The 24,738-nt window shown below is 36.8% G+C and overlaps 1 protein-coding gene across 2 annotated transcripts in view; it reads left to right on the top strand.

Moving 5' to 3' along the window:
* The window catches only part of LOC105487854 (slit guidance ligand 2), a 371,613-nt gene that overhangs the window by 267,386 nt on the left and 79,489 nt on the right, over window positions 1-24,738 (top strand). The window contains exons 12-19 of one of the 2 annotated variants that reach the window (XM_011751482.3): window positions 2,846-2,917; window positions 7,002-7,145; window positions 7,256-7,419; window positions 8,397-8,420; window positions 11,890-12,040; window positions 15,268-15,342; window positions 16,878-17,021; window positions 22,959-23,102. In XM_011751482.3, coding sequence (XP_011749784.2) covers window positions 2,846-2,917; window positions 7,002-7,145; window positions 7,256-7,419; window positions 8,397-8,420; window positions 11,890-12,040; window positions 15,268-15,342; window positions 16,878-17,021; window positions 22,959-23,102 — 918 coding nt within the window. The remainder of the gene's footprint in view (window positions 1-2,845; window positions 2,918-7,001; window positions 7,146-7,255; window positions 7,420-8,396; window positions 8,421-11,889; window positions 12,041-15,267; window positions 15,343-16,877; window positions 17,022-22,958; window positions 23,103-24,738) is intronic. The other variant, XM_011751484.3, reaches the window with a different exon arrangement.

Here is a 24,738-nt window from a genome sequence, read left to right as displayed (position 1 = left end):
TAAAAAATTTTGTAAGTATAATTTCCCTGACATTTTTTTGAATGATAAAGCCTCTGCCCATGACACTTTTTTCATGATAATCATCTTATAAGTTGCTATTTTGGACATTTTTTTTCTCTTCAGTAGGAGTTGTCTTCTGCCAGCTTTCTTTTTTGAGACAGAGGGTCACGCTCTCACCCAGGCTGGAGTGCAGGGGCGTGATCTCGGCTCACTGCAACCTCTGCCTCCCAGGTTCAACTCATTCTCCTGCTTCAGCCTCCCGAGTAGCTGGGATTGCAGGCGCCTGCCACCACACCCAGCTAATTTTTTGTGTTTTTAGTAGAGACAGGGTTTCACTGTGTTGGCCAGGCTGGTCTCGAACTCCTGACCTGGTGATCCGGCCGCCTTGGCCTCCCAAAGTCTTGGGACTATAGGCATGAGCCACCGCGCCTGGCCTCTGCCGGCTTTCAACAAGAGCAGGAGAGCTCAAACACTGGTCACCAGCTATTGCTGCCTCTTACTGTCCTCATGCTGAAACTCACAAGGGCTAAACTGTGTTTAACATTCTTGGCCTTCCTTATAGCAGCAGGTACAAGAACTGCCTTAAAATTTCCCTATTTTTCCAAAAGACTAGTCAAAAAAAATCTCTATCAGAGTATTTGTATGTTGTACACATATAATAGTACATATGCATATACTGTCTATGTGGTATGCTGAACATAAGTCATGTATAAACTGTAGAGAAGATACTCAATTAGTCATTCTTGGTATTTGGGTGATATTATCCACATCCCTCATGTATTGATTTTCTTTTCAGCTGATTCCACTTTTATCTTTCAATTTCTTTAAAACATTTCTTTTCCTCTAACAGTGTAGGACAAATTCTCACTGGCCTTCTCTTAGTTTATATCTTTATGTGATATTTCTTTCCCTCATTTTTATAGATTTTGGCCCTATTTCCTGGGCTGTCATCCAATTTCTCTATCCTGGTCTTTGGATTTTTTATATTTTAACTTATTTTCCTTGCTGTCACTTTGATCTCATTGCTATGTAAAATGCTGTACCCAGCCCTAGTCCTGCTAAACCTTTTTGGAGAAATGTCATTCCCATCACATTGAGTATTTCTTTATTATTCTTATGGTTAATACTCCATACAGCAATAATACCTATACGGATACATTTCCTGCATCCTAGTGTAATTTTCTCTTTTTTTGCTGTTTACCCACTTTGTCTCATTACAATAGCATCTGTTACTTTTTAACATGGTCTTAAGGAAAACAATGATTTATTGGAAAAAATAATTCCACGACATAAATACGACGCATCTCCTAGCTTGTTCTCCTTTCTTGCTATTTGGGCCAACCTTCAAAGCAAAAGTCTCAAGTGCACAACCTACTAAATTGTCCACCCCTTGATCCTCATGCAGGTTCTCCACAATTTATACACATCTTTGTTCCTTTCTAAATTGCAGTGGATTCACAATATCAGACTCTTCGACTATTCAAAATTACTCTTTTGGATTTCCCTTTGAAGCCATATCTTCTTTATCTCAGTCATATCAGTGTCTGAGACATGGGCAGATGATGGGCATTCAAAAATGACTATTGAATTGAGCACCAAACTTAGAATCTGGCTACGTTACTGGCATGTAATAAGTGCACAATCTCTATTGCTGAGTGAATGAATTAAATGATATTGAATTGAACATCCCAAATTGGTGCCATCTTAATCTACTCATTTGTGTTTCCTAATGCCCTCTCTTCTGTTAATCTTGACCTCAAAATATATATCTATTCATGCTTTACCTTTTCTGATTCCCTTTCTGGCTCGTTCTGGACAATATAGAATCCTCTCTTTTGTTCTTTGATTTTTAAAATGGTTTATTTTCTAATTGATTTACTTTTCTAAAGAAATCTACGTTTTCTACAAACAAAATTTCATGTTCTGTTTTATAGTTATGGAATCTAAAGAGACGAATGGAATATCTCTTTACACTATAATAGCACCCAGCTTTATTTATTCCTTTGAGGATTTTCTTCACATTTTATAATATACCTTACCTCTCTGTGACATTTTGAAAAAGGAACAGCTTTTCTCTCACATACTCATTTCTCTTGTATTATTATTTTCTTCCTTTTCAAAAAGAGATTATATACTGCTGCCGAACATATCAATTATTTAGATTCTCATTTCAGCTTTTTCTTTATATGTTATGGCAACCATTTGTTTATTTCCCAAAAGAATATCTCTCTGATCTTTGAAAATAATATGTACTTATTTTAGAGATATATTAAAATACACAAAAATATGTAGATGTAAATTCAAATCACCTCTGGATGGCAAATCATCTGCCATCTAAATATGTTTCCCTTTTATTTTGTGCATATATGTATATATTTTTAAAACAAAATTAACATAATACTTTAACATGCTTCTTTTTTACTTAATGTTGTATGTATCATGAGGACTTTTATGTCACTACGTACTCTTCTATTCTTGATTCTACACTTAGCATTCTTCGTTATATATGGTATGCTCTCATTACATATGAACTGTGTATGTGTGTGAGTAGAAAAACAACTTAAAAGGAAACATTTCTATGAAAAGGCAATGCAAGTGGAAATTATGTATATATATATATATAATGTTCTTTATTTTTTTGTTTTCCAAATGTCCTACAGTAAGCATATATCTGATCTGCAATCAGGCAAAAGACATTTGTAAATGAAGTTTGTTTATTCAGCTGTAACTTTTATGATGTATTGATTGCCTACTAACTTCCTCTATGCCTGAGTAAATATGTATTAGATGAATTTGTTATGCAGGTTCGGTGTCTAATTTTTTTCATTTAAAACATTTTTTTCAGTGTCCTCTATGGAAATAAAATCACAGAACTCCCCAAGAGTTTATTTGAAGGACTGTTTTCCTTACAGCTCCTGTAAGTATTTGATTGTTTTCCATCTCTCGAGCCTAGTAATATATATTAGCCGGTTTGTTATCTCATATTTTTATGGAGGCTTTGGAAAAATTTGACTCAAAATGATACAGTTTAACAAAATAGAAAAGATTAGTCTAGTCAAGCTAACATTCTTGATTATTTACTTGAAGACACTACTTTTTGGAGTAGTCCCCAAACCATTTTCTCTACACTATCATGAATGTATGCATTCTGGCTGCTCTATCATTTAAAGCTTCTACAATCCCTGTCCTTGTGAAACATCTCTGTTTTAACTTAACCAGTAGTTGGAACCGAGAAAGATATGGTGATATACTCAACAACCTTTGTCCAAAGAATCTGCAGGAGCCACAGTACTGCAATAACTTCCTCAAACACAGATGGTGTGCGGTGAGCTGTAACACACGGTAGTCTTCAGACTAACCTTTAGAGAGAGAATTACCTGTAAATCAAAGACCACTCTGATTAGACAATAGATACTGCTCATTTGTCTCAAAAGAAGCATTTACCATACATATTTGCAAAAAGCAGATTTAACACCATGTGTTTTAATGCATGCCCATATGAAAAGTAAAGTTGGAAAAAATATGCAAATATTAAAACTTGGTAATCATCAAATTCTATTTGTATCATCAAACAGAGGACCTCATTTGGGGCACACACTGGCCTAGATGCTTTAGATACAAAGATAATTGTGTTGTATTTTTTTTCTTAGTAAATCTCCCTTAAAATTCTTATGTATACAGTGTTATTTTCCCTCTGGAGTATATTTATTTCTTGGTATTTATTTGGTAACTATTTATTCCTAATCCCACAGTCTTCATATATATATATGCGCATATATATTATATATATTATATGTAATATGTATTATATACTTATATATAACATATATTATATATATAATTCCTGAATTGATAAACTTATATTCTTAATTACATCCTATTATCCATGTCTTAAACTTTTTCACCATTATGCAGAAATGTATTTTACATTCCATCCCAGCATGCACACATACAAACAAATGAAACAAAATGTTAACAAAACAATAATGAACCTTATTATGTGTAGTGCTCTCCTTTCTGTTCACCCCTGCCCCAATTCTCTCTTTATTTTCTCAGTGCTACATAACCCAGTAAATTTATTTTACAATAGACCAATGAGTTATGACAAATACTGATTTCGTTACTTAATGACTTTATTTGGGTTTCAAATTTTTCTAAGCCTCGCATTTCCATTATTAAATATTGTTACTAATTTGATAAAATTATGCTATTCACAGTCCAGATGTCTGTACGCATTGTAGATATCGCTTGATGCTGTAACCAAGTATTGCCTACTTGTGACTCACCTCTCTGCCATTCTTCCACATTTCCCTAGAATTACTCTCTGTGCCAGTTATTCACAGTCACTCTTACTATCACTGACCTATCTACTACCAATACATAAAATGTCACCTTCTTTTTCTTTCCATGCACACTTATTGGTGGCTGATGTAACACACATGCTAATAAAATATGGAGATCTATATAGATAAACCTTCTAAAGCCATCTTTATAAAGTTTCATTTCTACACTAAGGCTCATTCTTAAGCCTGCCAGAGCGAAAGAATGACATGATTATCTCTTTACAGCTGACTGAGAACCTGGTAAAGTTAAGTGTCTTAGTTTTGGTTGGTCAGATATTAGAGAGAAGAGTCAGGGAAATAAAAGAAACAAAACAGATTGTTGTTTAATATTTATTTACTATTCTTTGGGCCACACTGAGTTAAAGTAAGTACAAACTGCATAGATGCAAGATGATGCAACACAACATCTTTCAGTTTCTTCAGGCTCCACACAATTTCATTGTCCTTGTTTGCTCTCTAACTGCTTTATTCAATTAGATTATTAATTAAAGAACAGGTCAGCATTACTCTCCTCCCAGGGAGGAGAGGTATGGAGTTAAGCAGCCCCTGTCACCCACCATTTCTTGAAGGCTTTTAAGAAAGTATTACATATACCAGAGGGAAGATGAAAACTTCAGCTCCTGACGGGGAATCAAAGAGCACAGCCAATTGAATCACCGTGAGAAAGTCATCACTTTGCATGTTGCTGATGTAGCACCTTTAAAAAATCAAGTAAAACGGAAATACCCCATGTTAACACAGAGATCGTTTTATTGTCAAAGGAGAAAATATTTTTAGTATGTTAGATAACGAGGCATAGCCAAACCACATGACACATATTTTTTGAGCTGTTACATATTTGTTAAAAGTTCTAAGTATCAAAGCAGTGAACTAAATATAGCTAGATATAGCTTGATGCTGTATCCAGTATTGTCTACAGTTTCTCCCTCTTAAAAGGCAAGAATTTAAAAAAATTTTCTCCATCCCCATGGAGAAAAATATTCTTTCTCTCCTTATATAATAACATGCTTCAGACCATCGCCAATGGGATCGTTTCACCTCTCCGGGGCCATTCACACTATGTATGTGTAAGTTATTTGGATCACATTTGATGACATTGTTTCCACTGTGAATGCAAGAGTTGAGTCCATTACAAGTCATCTATAAAACTGTACTGTATGTGTTTCCAAAGGCATTTGACCCAGAACCCCTTTATTTGTGACTGCTATCTCAAGTGGCCAGCAGATTATCTCCATACCAACCCTATTGAGACCAGTGGTGCCTGTTGGGGATGGAGAAAAAGAATATTATTTTTTAAAATTGTCCTTCCTGAAGAGGGAGAAACTGTCATTGGCCAAATAAGCAGGTCTGCATAAAACAGGTGACAAGACTGCATAGCATGGAATGACATTCTGCGGAACCCAGAGGGAGGAGTACTTTGTTGGGTGGAAGTTGAGTTCAGAAGGTGGTTGAAGAAAGTAGAGAGCAGAGTACATGCTGAAGAATAAACCTAAGCTCACACACAGTCACATCCACAAGAATGATGTTTGCCAAAGTATAATCCATAAACCACAGTTGCACAGAATATTGATATAGTATATAGGGGGAAAAAAGAGTTTGTGGGGAATTGTGTTAAAAAGTTAAACAGGTATTTATAATATAAGACTACAGCCTATACTAATGTATCATGTGACTCTCCAAGAGGGTTGTAAAGTATTCACTCAACAACCAATATTTATTGAGCTCCCAGTATGTGCTGGGCAGCTGGGAAAGGAGGGGAAATGAAAGAGACATATGGATGATTTACTGTGGGGTAGGGAGGCATATAGATGACAGTCAGCAGTAACATAAGTTGCATATAGCAGAAAAAAATATATATATATACTTTAGAAAATAGAAAAAGTAGATCGAAGTAAAAGGAATTGAGAGTGCTAGGCGTTGGGAAGGTGTCAAAGACAGCCTGCATGTATTAAGGAGAGGGGTCCGGGAGGCCAGATTGAGAAGGCAATATTAGAGCAGGCTTGACATCTAGGAGATGAACATTTCAGACAGAGAATAGCAGAGCCTGGTGTGTTTAAAAAAGAGCAAGGAGATTAGTGATTGGAGCTGAAACAGCCAGGAGGAGAGAACTGGGAAGATTGCAGAGTTCTGAAGAGTGGACTACTGGTCAGGCTGTTGTGACGACTTAGGCTTCTGCTCAGAGCCAGTTGGGAGCTGTCACGTGGTTCTGAGATAGGGGTGACGTGATCTCTTCTATGTTTAGAAGGACCACACTAGCGACTGTTTTGAGAATAGCCTGAACTACTTTTCCACAGAGTGTTTTGAGGGATTAATGGTGTCTTAGGACATTTTTATGGTGTCCTTGCCAATGGAGGCTGGGTCTCACCCATTTTTGTGTACTATTCCACCCTTACATCTTCCAGAGGAAATGATTAATAATTTGTAGTGAATACCTGCATAAGTACCACTAGATTTAGGTTCATTTGATCACATGACTTTTGCTTTATATGGTAAAACCCCACATCTCCAACCTCTAATTCCTAAATTATTAAAGTTAAAATGTTAGTGTTGAGGTTAAAGAAATATATTTCACGGCTGGATTCTCTTAAAAAGCACAAAATCTTGCAGGTGAGTTAGTGAGATGCTACACTTTAATTCTACAACTATTTAATCAAACAGATTATTGAATGCCAACAAGATAAACTGCCTTCGGGTAGATGCTTTTCAGGATCTCCACAACTTGAACCTTCTCTCCCTATATGACAACAAGCTTCAGACCATCGCCAAGGGGACCTTTTCACCTCTTCGGGCCATTCAAACTATGTATGTATAAGTGATTTGGATCACATTTGATGACATTGTTTCCACTCTGAAAGTAAGAGTTGAGTCCCTTGCGAGTCATCTATAAAACTGTTCTGTATGTGTTTCCAAAGGCATTTGGCCCAGAACCCGTTTATTTGTGATTGCCATCTCAAGTGGCTAGCGGATTATCTCCATACCAACCCAATTGAGACCAGTGGTGCCCGTTGCACCAGCCCCCGCCGCCTGGCAAACAAAAGAATTGGACAGATCAAAAGCAAGAAATTCCGTTGTTCAGGTAATTTCTTCACGTGTTAATTTCCCCTGTGACCAACAACAATGGTTACATGAGACCTAACAAAAGCAGCTGGCCTTCGGCTGATTAGTGAACACTGTAGAACCATATTTCTTTTTCTTCTGCCCATGAATAGCAAAATAAAGAGAACTGTAGACACAGTTCAAATAATACTTCTATGTGTAACATTTTAATACCACGGAGAGCAGAAGAAGTAGGCTATTGACCAAGTTAAAAAGAAGCCTACATACTTCATAGTACCTTTCCAAAATTCAAATTTAACAAGAGCCTTTTAGCCAACTGAGAATACCTTTGAAGTATGTTAAGTCTCATGTTTGTTGTCTTGACCAACCTCAAGTAATTAACTGTATTTTCGTTTCTTCAGAAAGTGAATTGAGACTTGGTTACATGATTTGTTTGGGCTCAGAAGTCCAGGGGCACCGGGAGGGACTACAGATCCCTTGCTTCTTACTCTGAATGCACTTCCTCAGTTTGCATTCTCTTATTTTGCATACAACTGTGAGGATGCATTTTTTCCAAAAGCTATTTTTATAAAATATTTTGGGAATATTGCATTTATTTGTAAAAAGCTAAATATGAATACATTGTATTGATATTAAATGGAAGGTTTCCATCATTCAAATTTACTATTTGCTTTGATATAATATTTTCCTTTTTTTTAATAGAATACATTATATGTCTGTTTGGTAGTATGCTACCTAACTATTCCAGGGGTATTTCACATTCGGCAGTTAATTTCATACTAAAAAGCTAATATAAGGACCCAGCTGGTTATTGTCCATAATTATAGATGCATTTACTACTCACTGTACATTATTATATGTCAGTCACAGATGTGAATATACATTTTTCACTTAAATGTAGTAACTTTAGTCCATTCTTAAGCTAATATAACTCATATCTCTGCTTGCTGACATTCAGGTGCATCTTCTATTTTTTTTTTCTCTTTTTTTATTTAGCTAAAGAACAGTATTTCATTCCAGGTAGGTTTTGCTCGGTAGTAGGACTGACTACAGACACCCTTTCCTCACCTTATAAAATATAGCTTCTAAAACTGATGTGCATGCTTCTGAAAATACAGTGGATACTCTATAGATAGATTGATGCATATATCACTTGGAGCTGTTTCCTGAAAGCCTGACCTTTGCATGCAGCTTCTGATGTTAAACATCTATATTATTAAACTCCACCTTTTCTTCTCTCTCTTTTACTTTGGCGCATTATCTAAAATTTCTCACAGTAGCTAAAATGTTTGAAGCTATGGCTTTCTACTTAAATCATTTTCTCTCCATACATTGTATATCTGATCTTCCAACCTGTTTTTAAAATATAGCTAATTGAGCTGGTTTTAAAGACAGAGATCTTTCCGACGTCAAAGAGCTCGTTCTACATGAAATCAGTTACAGACACACAGAATTTCATTTTCCACCATGAGACTTACTTTTTTATAGATTCTTATATTTAAAAACTGTTCTTATTGCTTTACTTTTGCTTCACTGTTTGTAGAAAAACAGCAGCTTCCTGATGATTTATATGCAGTTGTTTCTTATTTGTTTATGACTTTCCATTCTTCTATATCCGGAATTACAATATAAGTCTGTAAAAAGAACATTGATGTCTGATGTGAAAGCATCAGAAGTTCATGGTCTCAAAATGCCTTGAGTAATTAGGCAGATGGATAGAATGTGTCTAAGAAAAGTAATCGCAATGTTTTACCACTTCAATCTTAACACTATCAAGACTGATGATTCTAGAACTAGCTCTTTAAAATATGTTTCTTTACTTATTTTTCCTTGCCTGCCAATTGTGTAAAATGCCTCTTGACTTGTTTGTTTTAAACCATTATGTTAAGTATTGATTGGCCACATTCACCATCTCTTGGGTATATTCTCGACTATAAAATATTTTAAGAGCTACAGATTAAAAGATATTTCTACAGCGTTAGTGTACAGTGTTAGTCTACCTTTCCGTATTTTCTAAAGAATAACTCTGGGTTTAGTCTCTATTTTAAGGAGATATTTGTTGCTTGCCATTATTGAATTACAATTTGGATAATTTTATGGATTTAGTAGATTTGGTTATATGACTTATTTTGAGCTTGAATGATCAGTAGCATTGTATGTATTATACTGGCTGCATAACAAGTAACATGTTGAAAAGAACAGTTGATTGGCCTTCATTGATAATGTTTAATATTAATTACTTTACCCAATTAAGTGGAAAATAATCTGATAGCTATTATTTAACCAAAAAAAGCCATATTCTAAATACCAGATGACCTATTGAATAGAACATTAATATGATTTAAATCCTAAAATTATGGCAGTAATAGGTACCAAATTATTTAAACTATTTAATTTAAATACACTTAATTAATAATTGATGAGTTTAATATTTCCAATTCACTAAATAAAGAACAAAAGTGAGGTTATTTTCACGTATTCTGATACAGTTCTTCCCTGTTACTGACAGCAGCCAAATTAGGATTTGGAAATTATCTTTTATATCAAATATCATGTCTTAACTTTCAAGTTTTGATAATTTAATTTACATTATTTAAACATAATAATTGCAGAAGCCAGGCCTCAAAAGGATCATTTGGGCCTCCTTCCCTTTTTTCCAAAAATTTTAATTAAAATTTGAGTCCACCTAAAAAGCCATCATAAAATAAGCATTATTACTGTTCCACTGAATGCAGATTATTTGAATTGCAAGATACCCAGTGTACCTGTCATTTAGACTTTGTGCACTCTTACTTCATTTTGGAGTGAAGCTTAAATCATAAGGCACCAGTTCCTCAATAAATACTGTGGCATTAACTGCCAAATGTAATGAAACCGTGATATTCACCATCACAAACTTCTTATGAGATTCTGATTCCATTTCCACTAAGAAACATTATTTATAAGTTGAAAAGTTCATTAAAAAGTATACATCACAACATAAGGATTAATCCAAATGTTCTAATGATTGTCCTTGAGGATCTCCATGATTAGTTTTTCATTCACTTTTACGTGTGGACCTCCCTACTACCATTTTATATGACACTCTACATATTACAGTGATAAAAGAAAATCTGTCTTGCAGAGAGTTCATCTTTTAAAGGAATCGAGAACTTAATTTGCACTATGCATCTTTTATTACATTGGTTTTCTTGTGAGACCACCGTGCTTCAAAATATTATTTAAAAAATTTTACAAAGCATGACAATTCCCATCACATCATGCTATTTTTTCAATAATTACCATAATAAAGAAAGAAGGAAGAGAGCTTAGTTTTATAAATATGTATATTAATCTTAATTGGGATTACTCTTTCTTTCCTTCTTGGTGATCTTTACTTTTGCAGGAATTCACCATTTTGGCTGTAAGTAAAAGTATCTGATCTGAAACATAATACCCTCCCTTTTCAATCCTGATGTACCTTCTTCTAGTCTTGGTCTCTGGCACCTTTTTTTTCAAGAAGAAACCGCAGATCCTTTGAGCTTCTCTGTTGTCCTTATAGCTCACCTTCAACTTCTTCCTGGATGTTGTTCCTGAAAGCTGTTGTTTCCATTCTGCAGTTCTGAGGAACGGTGGAGGCACCTTTTCCGTATAGCCCCTTCTTTGTGTTTCCAGGAAATCTTCGGTAGTAATACTCTTACTATGGTCATAAACATTCTGCGGGAAGAATGCATGTCATGTAAACAGTATTACATTTCCAGAACACCTGTAGCTTTTCTCTTCCTTCCCTCCATTTTCCTCTTGGTCTTACCTTTGGCCTAGTGGTTGGTGTAGTGACAATGTAGCGAGATTTTCTGTTGTGCTTGATCTAACCATGTGGTTGCGAGGTATGAGTAAAACATGGTTCCGTCAAGCACCATGGAACGTCACGCAGCTTTCTACAGCATGGCAAGCTGCTGAGGCTTAAATCAGGATTTACCTGTCTCTTTCTACAAAATCAAAATGAAAAAAAAAGAGGGCTTTTTAGGCATCTCTGAGATTATGTGAGAGGGAGAGAATAGTAAAAAGTCCATAGAAAATTTAAAAGCCTGAGTATATCTATTTGCCTTGAAAGCCCTAATTTACAATGATATATAGGATCATGTTTATTACTGGATATATTTTCAATTCTTGACTCAGAGAAAAAAAATAAACTTTTTAATAATGAATATCCATTGTGTGACTAGCTGTGAAATAGGCTAGAATGGCTCAGAATTGGATCAGCAGAAAGTACAGCTGTGAAAAGCTCAACTTTATTAATGTTTTCCTGTCATGTGAATCTGGTCACTCTTTTTTCCAGAAAATTCCAAGCCTTTCTTTTAACCTTTCTCCTGACATCCATTGACCAAAATACCCCAAGTTGTCTCCCTGCTACATAATCTATAGTTATCTTACTTTTTTCTTCCTACAAACTAATAAATATTCTAACCTTTAGACTCAGTATCTTTTTCTTGGTTTGAATTCTCAATAGGTACAGAAGATTATCGATCAAAATTAAGTGGAGACTGCTTTGCGGATTTGGCTTGCCCTGAAAAGTGTCGCTGTGAAGGAACCACAGTAGATTGCTCTAATCAAAAACTCAACAAAATCCCAGAGCACATTCCCCAGTACACTGCAGAGTTGTAAGTTCATCCGCCAACAAAATTCTGGTTGGGAAGGAGGGAATGAAAGCATTAAAGCATAGGAATGTTTGTCTTGCCATTTTTATTATTAATAATTGTGTTAATTTTAATTAATAGGCATTACATTGGCATAACTCTTCTTAGTACAAGAATATATTAGAGGCTACCTTCGTTCATCTTTCTAGCCAACCATACGATTAAGTACAGAACTAATTTATCTCTCAAAATGCAGTAAGCACTTCTTAATAATAACAGTGGTGTTTATTTGATGCTTATTTATTGGGTATTATTTATTCCCAAACTATTTTCTATGTACTTAGTTTTTTTAACGTATTTAATCCTTATAGCAACTAAATAAAGTAGTTTGAGAGCCTCAATTTTCAATTTCTGTAAGCGATAGATTCAAGGAGTCCATCTTACCTAATTTACTACTTCATTGACTTACGGGTGGAAGGATTCAGTGATCATCAGGTATTAAAGTAGAAAGGATAGCTTTTTCTGAACAACGCAAGAAAAGCTGAAAAGGCAGAATATGATGGCATTTACACTTAACAGCCTTAACACAGGTTCTTGCACATACTAGGTACTAGAATGTTGGTTGGAGCACTCACAGATTCTACGCGCATGCATGGTTTGCCTTTACTGACTTTATTTATAAAAAGACGACCTCTAACGTTAGTGTTCTAACAATTCAAGAAAAAAACTAACGAAACCTCATCATTCTCTCAACATCTTAGCCATGTTTATGGATAGCAACATCTGGTATTTGTCATTTACTGCTTTGCAAAGTTCATTGTCTATTTGTTTGTATATAATCCTTCTGTCTTTAACTAGATTATAGCTCCTTGATGACAGGGATTGTGTGTTATTGTTTATCTCCCACTGTGCCTGTACTCATGCCAGTACTTAATTAATTTTTAGCAATTTGAATAACTAAAAATAAAGTAATGCCTTTCAAAGACTTGACAGAAACCAACTATCTTGTAGTTATAGTGATTTTTTTTTGTAGTCCTGTTAGTTAATGAAGCTATTTCACAGCTCCAGGAATTTTAGAAATGCATGGAGACCATGCAACCAAGGCCCTGAACTTTATTTTTTACAGTTATATAGGGATTTATGCTTATTACCTATAATACTACAAACAAGTGATATCTTCCAGCACAATAGCACTTTTTTTTTTTTTTTTTTTTTTTTTTTTTTTTTTTTGAGAGAGGGTCTCAGTCTCTTGCCCAGGCAGGAGTGCAGTGTCACCATCACAGCTCCCTGTAGCCTTGGCCTCCTGGGTGCAAGGGATCCTCCTACCTCAGTCCCCCTTCCCCATCCCCCCAAGAAGCTGGGACCTCAGGCATGCACCACCACACCCAGCTGATTTTTGTATTTTTTGTAGAGATGGGATGTTGCCCTATTGCCCAGGCTGGTCTTGAACTTCTGAGCACAAGCAATCCTCTTGCCTCTGCCTCCCAAAGAGCCAGGGTTATAGGCATGAGACACTGCCCCTGGCCTAGCACTTTAAATAAGTTTGTTTGTCATGGAAGAATTATAGTGGAAACTAGCCTCCAATTTAGACTTCAGCAAATGTGTGTAATGTAAGAGATTTGTAATTTTTTAAATTATACAATAAAATCAGTACTGAGAAGAAAGTATTTGCAAATCATGTATCTAATAAGACACATTCACAATGTATGAAGAGCTCTTATAATTTAGATTAAAAGGTATTTTACTCAGCTAATGAGTGGTTAAATTATTCATATTGACCTTTCTCCAAAGAACATATAAACACATGTCCAATAAACACATGAAAAACTGCTCAATATCATCAGTTATTAGGGAAATTCCAATCAAAACCACAATGAGATACCATTTTAGACCCACTGGAATGGCTAAAAAAAAAAAAAGGGGGCCGGGCGCGGTGGCTCACGCCTGTAATCCCAGCACTTTGGGAGGCCGAGATGGGCGGATCACGAGGTCAGGAGATCGAGACCATCCTGGCTAACACGGTGAAACCCCGTCTCTACTAAAAAATACAAAAAACTAGCCGGGCGAGGTGGCGGGCGCCTATAGTCCCAGCTACTCGGGAGGCTGAGGCAGGAGAATGGCGTGAACCCGGGAGGCGGAGCTTGCAGTGAGCTGAGATCCGGCCACCGCACTCCAGCCTGGGTGACAGAGCGAGACTCCGTCTCAAAAAAAAAAAAAAAAAAAAAAAAAAAAAAAAAAAAAGGGAGAGCAACATAGTAGAAGAAATTGAAACCTTTATACATCGCTGGTCTGAATGTAAAGCTTCTATGGAAATCTTTTTTGCTATTTCTCAAAGAGTTAATCACAGATTTACCATGTGATCCAGCAATGCCACTCCTATGTATATGTCGAAAAAATGACAACATATATCCAGGCAGAAACATGCACACCACGTTCATAGCAGCATTATTTATAGCTGTCAAAGAATGGAGGCAACACAAATGCCTCCTAACTGATAAATGGATAAACAAGTGTGTCATGCCTGTGTAATGAAATATCATTGAGTCTTAAAAAATAATGAAGCACTGCCATATGCTACAACAGGAACAAGACATTATATAAAGCAAAAGAAGCCAGACAGAAAAGGCTACATCTTACATGATTCCATTTATACAAAATGCCCAGAATAGGAAAATTAATAAAAACAAAAAGTAACCTGGTGGTTGCCAAGGGCTGTAGGGGAATAGCCACCGAGAGTGACTGGTAAGAAGTATGGGGTTTCTTTCTGGGGGTAATGAAGATGTTCTGCAATTAGATAGCAAAGATGGTTGCACAATTTTGTGAATATACTAAAAACCACTGAATTGTACACTTTAAAAGGGCACACGCATTCTAATAAAGCTGTAATTTTTGTTCCAATTGTGAAGAAAACAATTAGGGAAAAAACAGTCTAAAAATCCTTTTTAGTGGGGACGATAGTGGAAAAAATTGGAGAAAATTTGTTCTAGAGATTGCTGAGAGCTGGTTTTGATCTTTGATTTTTTCTTGTTTTACTGTGTAAAAAAAAAAACTTCCTAACATTTTATTTTGATTAAAATTTGAATAAAATGAGAAAAAACATCAGTATGTTCCACAAATCTTCTGTGATATATGTATTTCCTTTTATTTTCCTGGTGTCATTCAATAATGTTAGAATTCATTTTGAGAAATCAAATTTAATGCTTTCCTAACTATTAGTAATAAAACTTCTCTATTCCTTCCTTTTTCTTCAGGCGTCTCAATAATAATGAATTTACCGTGTTGGAAGCCACAGGAATCTTTAAGAAACTTCCTCAATTACGTAAAATGTAAGTCACTTGTTAGCTTTTTTTTTTTTTTTAATTTCCGTAGCATTTTGTTGTGTTCATTTTCTTAAGTTTCTTAGAAAATTAGAAAATATTAAAAATCCTGGGAAATTTCCCTATGATGGCGACCTGTGACATGAATTCAGGGTAATCTCTGCAAGAACTTTTCTGTGTGTCAACAGTGTCAATCACATTTTCTATGGCAGAGCCTAAGCATCTGACTTTAACTCAGACAGCTGGTCTGTTATGTGGCCACAGCAGGAATCCAGCAATCTAAGCACATTAAAATGGGTTCAGTAAGGTTTTGTAACTTCCTTTACTATTCCCCAAACCATGCTGTTATTTCTTTTTCATGTCAACTATTGGACTTTTTTGCTTCATTAAACTTTCATTAGAAGATATTCAAAATTAATGATTGGTAAACTGGCTCGATAGCTCATCTGTGTTACTACATGTCCACAACTCATATTTTAAAATAAGTTCATAAGCTCAGCAGTTTCAGCAGCTCTCAGTAGGTTACTCCATGCCCCTGGGGAGGTGTGAGGGAGAGACAGGACATACGTCAATAGCATGGGACCAGTGGAGCACCCTCACACATGCAGAAACATCAGCAGGAGGAAAGAAGCATTGACTCACTTTAGCTGTGTGTCCACATATGTAACTGGCCCATAGTCACATAGACTGTAAGTTACAGAACAGACTACTTGTACAGTTGGCATCCATATTAGGCTACCTCACAAATGGTTTCTCATATCTTAATTGCCCTCCTTTTTCACTGTTATGAAATGCACTTTCTTTTTAGCTATAAGATGATTTTCCATGAAACAAATATTTATTAAGAAGCTACTGTGTACAATTCTCTCAGAGAAATTAAAATATGCATAAAAATGATCCTTGTTTGGGGGACACTCCTGGTCTTGGAGTGATCGATCAGTGAGAAAGAAAAAGAAAAAGCCTATAGAAAGTTAACCTCAACTAGATACTCTTGCCTTCTGGCAAGCATTGTAGTAGTTAGTATCATACATAATACTGACAATTAATTTGGTTGTTTCAACACATTATTACATGAGAAGTTCTTCTGGGAATAAACCCATATTCAAATACATTTCTGATGCTATATATAAAACACTAACAAATTTTACCCCTTCTATCTCTACCCAGTTGTCTTCTTTTAGTCATTAGTTCATTTGACAATTTTAATCAGGGATATTTTTTTGAAAAGTTTCTTGTTGGATTTTATAGATGGCATAAAGGTTTGTGTAACCCAGTACCTGACCTCAAGAATTTTATACTCCTGGGGACCTTTGGAGAGTTTGACATGAGTCACGCTGGCATATTTTACCATAGACAGTCCCTCTTATTATTATTGTCCCTTTGTCTTGATGGTGTAGGGAAGTGGAATCTTTTCAGAGCCCTGGCAGTGCTGGGCAGTGAAAAGTTGGAAGACTTGGATCATTAGAAGAAAATGATCAACTATGTTTCAATTCCCTCCTTATTAGAAATTGTTTAAAATCTTTGTTCCCACAATTTTTATTTAGAAACTTTAGCAACAATAAGATCACAGATATTGAGGAGGGAGCATTTGAAGGAGCATCTGGTGTAAATGAAATACTTCTCACAAGTAATCGTTTGGAAAATGTGCAGCATAAGATGTTCAAGGGATTGGAAAGCCTCAAAACTTTGTAAGTATTTGTACTTGCATTGCAGTTCTTCTACCAAAGGATCGCAGCTCATTGTTCATTATAATCCTGGGAGAGAGAAACACCTCCTACTTTTACCCACCCCACTCCCTCTATCTCTTTCACATTCTCTCTGTTGCGCGCGCACACACACGCGCACACACACACACACACACACACACAAAACACATATTGTGAATGCAAATAGTCCCTTACCCCAATATTCCTACCTTCGATGTGTGTTACACACACACACTCACGTATTGTGAATGCAAATGGTCCCTTACCCCAATATCCCTGCCTTTGATGTGTGTTACACACACACACACACATTGTGAATGCAAACGGTCCCTTACCCCAATATCCCTGCCTTTGATGTGTGTCACACACACACACACACACGTAATGTGAATACAAGTGGTGCCTTACCCCAATATCCCTGCCTTTGATGTGTGTTATACACACACACACACACACACACACACACGTATTGAGAATACAAATGGTCCCTTACCCCAATATTCCTGCCGTCAATGTGTTGATAGCAGATGATCAGGGGCATTCCTCATGGCTGCTGTCTCCTCTACAAAATAGATCATCCTTGCTCCAGTGCTTATATGGATCTGACCACCTTGTCCTGCCTCAAAATGGTCATTTTATTTCCTTGTTGTCAAACACCTCTCTATACTCTCCTTCCTCTTGGCCCGATTACTGTAAGCTTTAGAATCTCCTTGAATCTCTGCAGTAGAATAATTCTAACAGCTTATCTGGAGACTACTGTTTTGTTTTTGTTTTTTTGCCCCTGCAAGGTCAGTGTAAAAGAAAGGCTGGTGATACATCTTTCACTATTTTTTCAAAGAAAACATGCTAAGAGTTGTGTCTACTTGCTCAGGGGTAGGGAGTTTAGGGGAAAAATTATATATGTTTCCAAAGGGTTGTCCAAGAAATATGGGAATTAGATTGAGATATTTCAATCAAAAGTGCTTACAACAATTTTGTATTACTTGAATTTTTCACGCTGCATACACACACACATATACACACATATATATTGTGTCTATAAAGTATATAATTATGTTTGACAAAAGTGATAGCCTGAAAATTGGAAGAGAGACAAACCAAACTCTGAAAGCTTTAGAAGGCAGAAAGGAAAATATTCGTAACCAGGAAGCAGTCCTTGTTGACTGTAGTGGGGAGTCTGTCTCGCCCAAACCCACGACCCTGTCCCGCGCAGCCTATGAGAGCCATGTACGACCAGTGGGCTGATGGCTGAGTCCATTGTCTGCTCTTTGTCAGATACAGAGGGAGAAGGGCATTCCCACAGCCAGTGAGATGTGTCTATAGAATCCCAAATTCAAATCCCACCCCCAAAGCCCTCCCTGCACCTAAGAGCAGAAGTGCGTTCCTTGAGTTTTGCTGGGATAGCCTGAAACCTGACCACCCAGCAGGACCAGTCTGGGACCTGCTGACCCATTCCAAGGGCTAACTTGGTGCCCTTTCAAAATGATAGGCAAACGTTCACTCAGCCTTGTGATGAAAGAGATACTGAGGGCTGGGTGCAGTGGCTTATGCCTGTAATCCCAGCACTTTGGGAGGCCGAGGTGGGCAGATCACGAGGTCAGGAGTTCGAAACCAGCCTGGCCAATATGATGAGAGCCGGTCTTTACTAAAAATATGAAAATTAGCCAGGTGTGGTGGTACACGCCTGTAGTCCCAGCTACTCGGGAGGCTGAGGCAGAAGAATCACTTGAACCCGGGAGGTGGAGGTTGCAGTGAGCCGAGATTATGCCACTGCACTCCAGCCTGGGTGACATAATGAGATTCTGTCTAAAAAAAAAAAAGAGAGAGAGAGAGAGATACTGAGGAATGTGTAGGAAGAGGATAGAAAAGAGACCACAGGTGGCTGCATCTAACCTTTTCCGGAGTTGTCTCAGGTAAAATACAAATATTGCAACAAGCAGAAGGCTCCCTTTTCAAACAGCAGTTAAAGGACTGTTTCTTGATACTGGAACCTTCTCCTGGCAGAGAAGTACCTTGGAGTGGGAGGAAGGCAGTAGGCTGTAACTACACCTGTACACATCTGTTCAGGCTGCCATAATGAGCTTCCACAGACTGAGTAGCTTACACAACAGAAATTGATTTTCTCATCATTCTGGAGGCTAGAAGTTCAAGATGGAGGTGCTGACAGGGTGAGTTTCTGATGAGGCCTCACTTCTGGGCTTGTAGACGGTCACCTTCTCACTGTTTCTTCAAATGAGTTTTCTTCTGTCTGCTCATAGGAAGAGATAGTGAGCTGCCTGGTATCATCATTTTCTTCTTGTAAGGATGGCAGTCCATCAGTATGGGACCCCACTCTTATAATCTCACTCAGCCTTAATCACCTCCCTAAAGTCCCTCTTTCCAAATATAGTCATACATATGTTCTGATAAATGTGTCATTAGGCAATGTTGCCGTTGTGCGAACATCCTAGAGTGGACTTACACAAACCTAGATGGTATGGCCTACCACACACCTAGGCCCTATGGCACAGCCTATTGCTCCTGGGCTGCAAACCTGCTCAGCATGTTACTCTACTGAATACTGCAGGCAATTGTTACTAACACAATGGAAAGTATTTGTGTATCTAAACATACCTAAACAGAAAAGTACAGTAAAAAATATGGTGCAAAATATTTAAAATACTACACCTGTATAGGGCACTTAACAAGAATGGTGCTTGCAGAACCGGAAGTTTCTCTGGGTGAGTGAGTGAGTGGTGAGTGACCGTGAGGGCGTAGGACATTACTGTACACTAACATAGGCTTTATAAACACTGTACACGGCCTGGAGTGGTGGCTCACACCTGTAATCCCAGCACTTTGGGAGGCCGAGGTGGGTGGATTACCTGAGGTCAGGAGTTCAGAACCAGCCTGACCAACATGGTGAAACCCCATCTTTACTAAAAAATACAAAAATTAGCCGGGCATGGTGGCGGGCACCCGTAATCCCAGCTACTTGGGAGGCTGAGACAGAAGAATTGCTTGAACCCAGGAGGTGGAGGTTGCAGTGAGTAGAGATCGCACCACTGCACTCCAGCCTGGGTGTCAAGAGAAACTCTGTCACAAAACACTGTACAACTGTACACTTAGGCTTCACTAAATTTATTTTTTTAATGTATTTCTTCAGTAATAAAGTTAAATTACTGTAACTTTTTTACTTTATGAACTTTTTGATATTTTAACTTTTTTTACTCTTTTGTAATAACACTTAGCTGAAACACAAACATTGTTCAGCTGTACAAATTTTTAAATTCTTACATAAGAATTTTTTATTCTCTATTCTTTTCTATTTTTTAAATTGATTCATTTACTTACTTTTGCATTTTTAAACTTCGTTAAACATTTTAAACTTTGTTAAAAACTAAGAAACACATACATTAGCCTAGGCCTGCCCAGGGTCAGGATAATCAATATATCAATATTACTGTCCTCTCCCTCCACACCTTGTCGCACTGGAAGGTCTTCAGGGGCAATAACATGCAAGGATAACATGTCATCTCCTAGGATAACAATGCCTTCTCCAGAAGGACCTGCCTGAGGCTGTTTTATAGTTAACTTTTTGTTAATAAGTAGAAGTACACTCTAAAATCACAATTAATAGTATAGTATATACATAAACCAATAATATAGTTGCTTATTGTCATTATGGAGTATTATGTACTGTATGTAAGTGTTGTGCTATAATTTTATACAACTGGCAACACAGTAGGTTTATTTACACCAGTATCACCACGAACATATGAGTAATGTATTGGGCTATGGCATTTATGATGGTCATGACATCTCGAGGCAATAGGACATTTTCAGCTCCCTTGCAATCTTACTGGACAACTTTTGTATAGCTCTGCTTGACCAAAATATTGTAATGTGGTGCATGACTGTACAGTCACATTTGGGGCTTAGGGCTTCAAAATACAAATCTGAGGGGGATACAGTTCTATCTGTAACACCACCTCAAGGAACTTTTCAAAGTATTTCTTATTGTTTTGTTGTTCATTCACAGGACTCTCCCTGTGAAAAGTTATCTAAATTCCACTTTCTCCCTTCATTATATTTCTATGGATGTTTTTGAAGTGCTTACGTTTTAGCACCTGAGACAGATATTAACTGACTCTCTCCTTAATCTGGTTATGTTCCAACAAGCATCATAGAGCAGTTTAGAACTAAACTCAGGGTAGTCAAAATCCTAGAATAGTTTTATCTGAACATACCTATTCTTGGTATCTTTTGTCTTGGAGCTATGAAGATTTTGAGAGCACATTTCCATTCCCCTAGGCTTCTTAACCCTAATAGGCCACTTATTAGTTCACATACATATTTCAGCCAATCATTGAATTCCTTGACATTACAGGTGAAATGTGTGCATATGTGTGCTTATGGATTTTTCTAGCAACAGAGTTCCAACTTTTCTCTTTTTTTAATTTTATTTTATTTTATTGAGATGGAGGCTCACTCTGTCACCCAGGCTTGAGTGCTGTGGTACGGTCTTGGCTCACCGCAAGCTCTGCCTCCTGGGTTCACACCATTCTCCTGCCTCAGCCTCCCGAGTAGCTGGGACTACAGGCACCCGCCACCACACCAGGCTAATTTTTTGGATTTTTAGTAGAGAGGAGGTTTCACTGTGTTAGCCAGGATGGCCTCAATCTCCTGACCTTGTGATCCGCCCACCTCAGCCTCCCAAAGTGCTGGGATTACAGGCAGGAGCCACCGCACCTGGCCCTCAAAATTTTCTTCAACTTCCCCCAGGGACATGTGACTCCAGCAAGATTAAGACCCAGTGCTCTTCATCATTTATGGCAAAGGAAAGCGCTGATAGGAATGCTTTTCTGTTGTGCATTTGTTTTCTAAAATAAAACGATGCCTTCATAAGGAGAGCATCATCTTTTCTTCTTATCTGTGACTTGGCAGAATGCAAACGTTTACATTTCTTATTCATTATGGGACAATCTAGAATTTTAAAGTGACACTTTGTTTCTTTATTTTTACCTCTCCCATTTACATCCTTCAATTTTTTTAGTAGCCAACTTATGTTTAGAAAAGTTAAGGAATAATTTAATTTTTCAGGAATTCTGAATATGATTTATGGCAACTATTCATATACTCATAACTATTTTCACATGGGACTTTGAGCTTTTTGTTCAGTTTTTAAGCCAGACAAATAAATAATTAGCAAATAATTGATAATCAAGCCAAAACTTTAGCAGTAACTAGGAAATGACAATAGTGTTAACCCTATTAATACAGTGACTTTAAAAAAAAGTATTTTTTCATGGTAAACCTTTTTAAACTTTATTGTGGATATGGGATCTGTTACTGTTGCCTCTTTTTAAGTTCTCAACTTAAAACAATGAGCTAATTTTCTTAAATAAAATTATTCGTGTAGTCTTTGTAGATATTCTATCCATTTTGGCTCCCCCAGCCCATGTTTGGCATTGACTCAGTATGTAAGTCCCTGAGATGCCCTCAGTTCTTCATCTGCAATGGCTATTGATTCTTTTCCACCTCCCTTCTGTTCAACCTCAAATGTAATACTACCCTGAATACACAAATCACAGGGCTCCAAGGACTCAGAGAGCTGTAGGTGAATTAGGACATTATGCAGTCATGCAAACATAATTGTAGCATCAAAGGAAAACATTCTGCCCTCATCGTGGGATTGTAAATCCATGCCTAGACTCACCGTGCCTTTTGTAACTGAGATTAATCATTGACAACTCAAAGCACTTTATTCTTGCAAGATATTCCCAGTATATATTCATAGCAATATCTAATAGCAAGAGAACATTTTTTAAAAGTAGTAATGAATGCTACATATTTGCAAGGATCATTTTGATCCTCAGATAGGCAAAATTGATTGCCTGACGCTTTGTCTCCATAACAATGTCCCTTTTTTCCCCTCAGGATGTTGAGAAGCAATCGAATAACCTGTGTGGGGAATGACAGTTTCATAGGACTCAGTTCTGTGCGTTTGCTTTCTTTGTATGATAATCAAATTACTACAGTTGCACCAGGGGCATTTGATACTCTCCATTCTTTATCTACTCTGTAAGTATGAAAAATAGCCTTTATGTATTACTTGAGCCATTTATTATATTTGTTAATGTATTTAATGTATTATTAAGCATTTCATTAAAATGTGATCAAGGGTTTAGGACTTTAAAAAGTGCAAACTTGTTCATGTCAAATTTATTTAAATTTTTAAAAAAATATTACCTACTATCTTACATTAAATTTTAACAAAAAATTATAGTATTGTTCAGTGAATTATTTTTCCTAGTGATGTTATCAATGATGTAGCTTAATTCTAAATTTTAGAATTATTATAACTTGATAGTGCTGCATATAAAAGAAATGTTACAAATTTTTGCCAGTGTTCTCACACTGGAGTATTTTCAGTATAAGTATCATAAAAGGAGAATGGATAGGGTTATTGCCAACAAACTTGCTCGAAAGGATCAGCCAGGCACGGTGGCTCATGTCTGTAATTCCAGCACTTTGGGAGGCTGAGGCGGGCAGATTACTTGAGGTCAGGAGTTCGAGACCAGCCTGGCCAACATAGCGAATCCCTGTCTTTACTAAAAATACAAAAAAATTAGCTGGGCGTTGTGACACGTGCCTGTAGTCCCAGCTACTCGGGAGGTTGAGGCAGGAGAATTGCTTGAACCGGGGAGGCAGAGGTGGCATTGATCCAGGATCACGTCACTGCGCTCCAGCCTGTGTGACAGAGCAAGACTCCATCTCAAGGAAAGAAAAAAAACAGAATCATTCAAAATAACAGGAGATATATTAGGATGACCAGATCAAAAATAAAAGCTGTTTACTAGAGGGCGTCTACTATGATATTAGCAAAATATTGAAGAAATAGGTTGAGCTGATCCAAGAGATTATTTTATGTAGACAGCTTAAAAATAAAGAGTATTTGTAGGCCTATAGACAGAATTCAAGAAATTTAAAATAAATAAATAAATAAAATGTAAAAGTAAAAAAAGCCACACACCTCCAAACAATGTATTTCAGGTCTCTCATATGTCAGTATCTAAAAAGCAGCATTTGAAATTATTAATTATCTAACTGATAAGATTTCCCAGTAATGGTGGCATGCAAATATACTAATCTAACTTATAAGGAGGGGAATTAAGATAGAGAAAAAAAGTTCATAGCTCAAGTCAGTGAAGAAATAATTTGAGAGAAGCATCCATCCGTCAGTAAAGTACTTCATCCTCTTTTTGCATAAAATGTGACATTTTACATCAAGTGACTAATTTGCGCATATTAAAGATGGCATGTTTATAAATAATGAGATTGTCAATAGGTTTATGCTGAAGTGGTGAGATGCCAAAAGTATTGAGATTTGTAGAAGCAAATTCATTTTTATAACTGGCATTTAATCAACTCAGCTGTCAGTTTAGATGGGAAACCTATTCTCTAGAGCAAATAAGAGATGGAAATCTTGAGATGACAAATTAATGAATTAGCTGTTGTCAGGTTAAACTCAATAATATAAGGTAATCAGCCTTCATCTTTATATTAAATTACTGCATTATCAGTGCGAAGTTTGACAGCAAGTCAGATTTCTGACAAGTTTAAATTATTTCTAAATGAAATATCTATCAGGATCCGCTGTGTAAGCCCCAAATTCTGCCTTACCTTATTTTTTGCATGAAATCATGTGAAGAATTAC

Source organism: Macaca nemestrina, chromosome 3, assembly GCF_043159975.1.
Source record: "Macaca nemestrina isolate mMacNem1 chromosome 3, mMacNem.hap1, whole genome shotgun sequence".
Classification (NCBI taxonomy): domain Eukaryota; kingdom Metazoa; phylum Chordata; class Mammalia; order Primates; family Cercopithecidae; genus Macaca; species Macaca nemestrina.
Note: the sequence above shows the minus strand (reverse complement) of the source record. Positions and strands in the feature narration are given on the sequence as shown.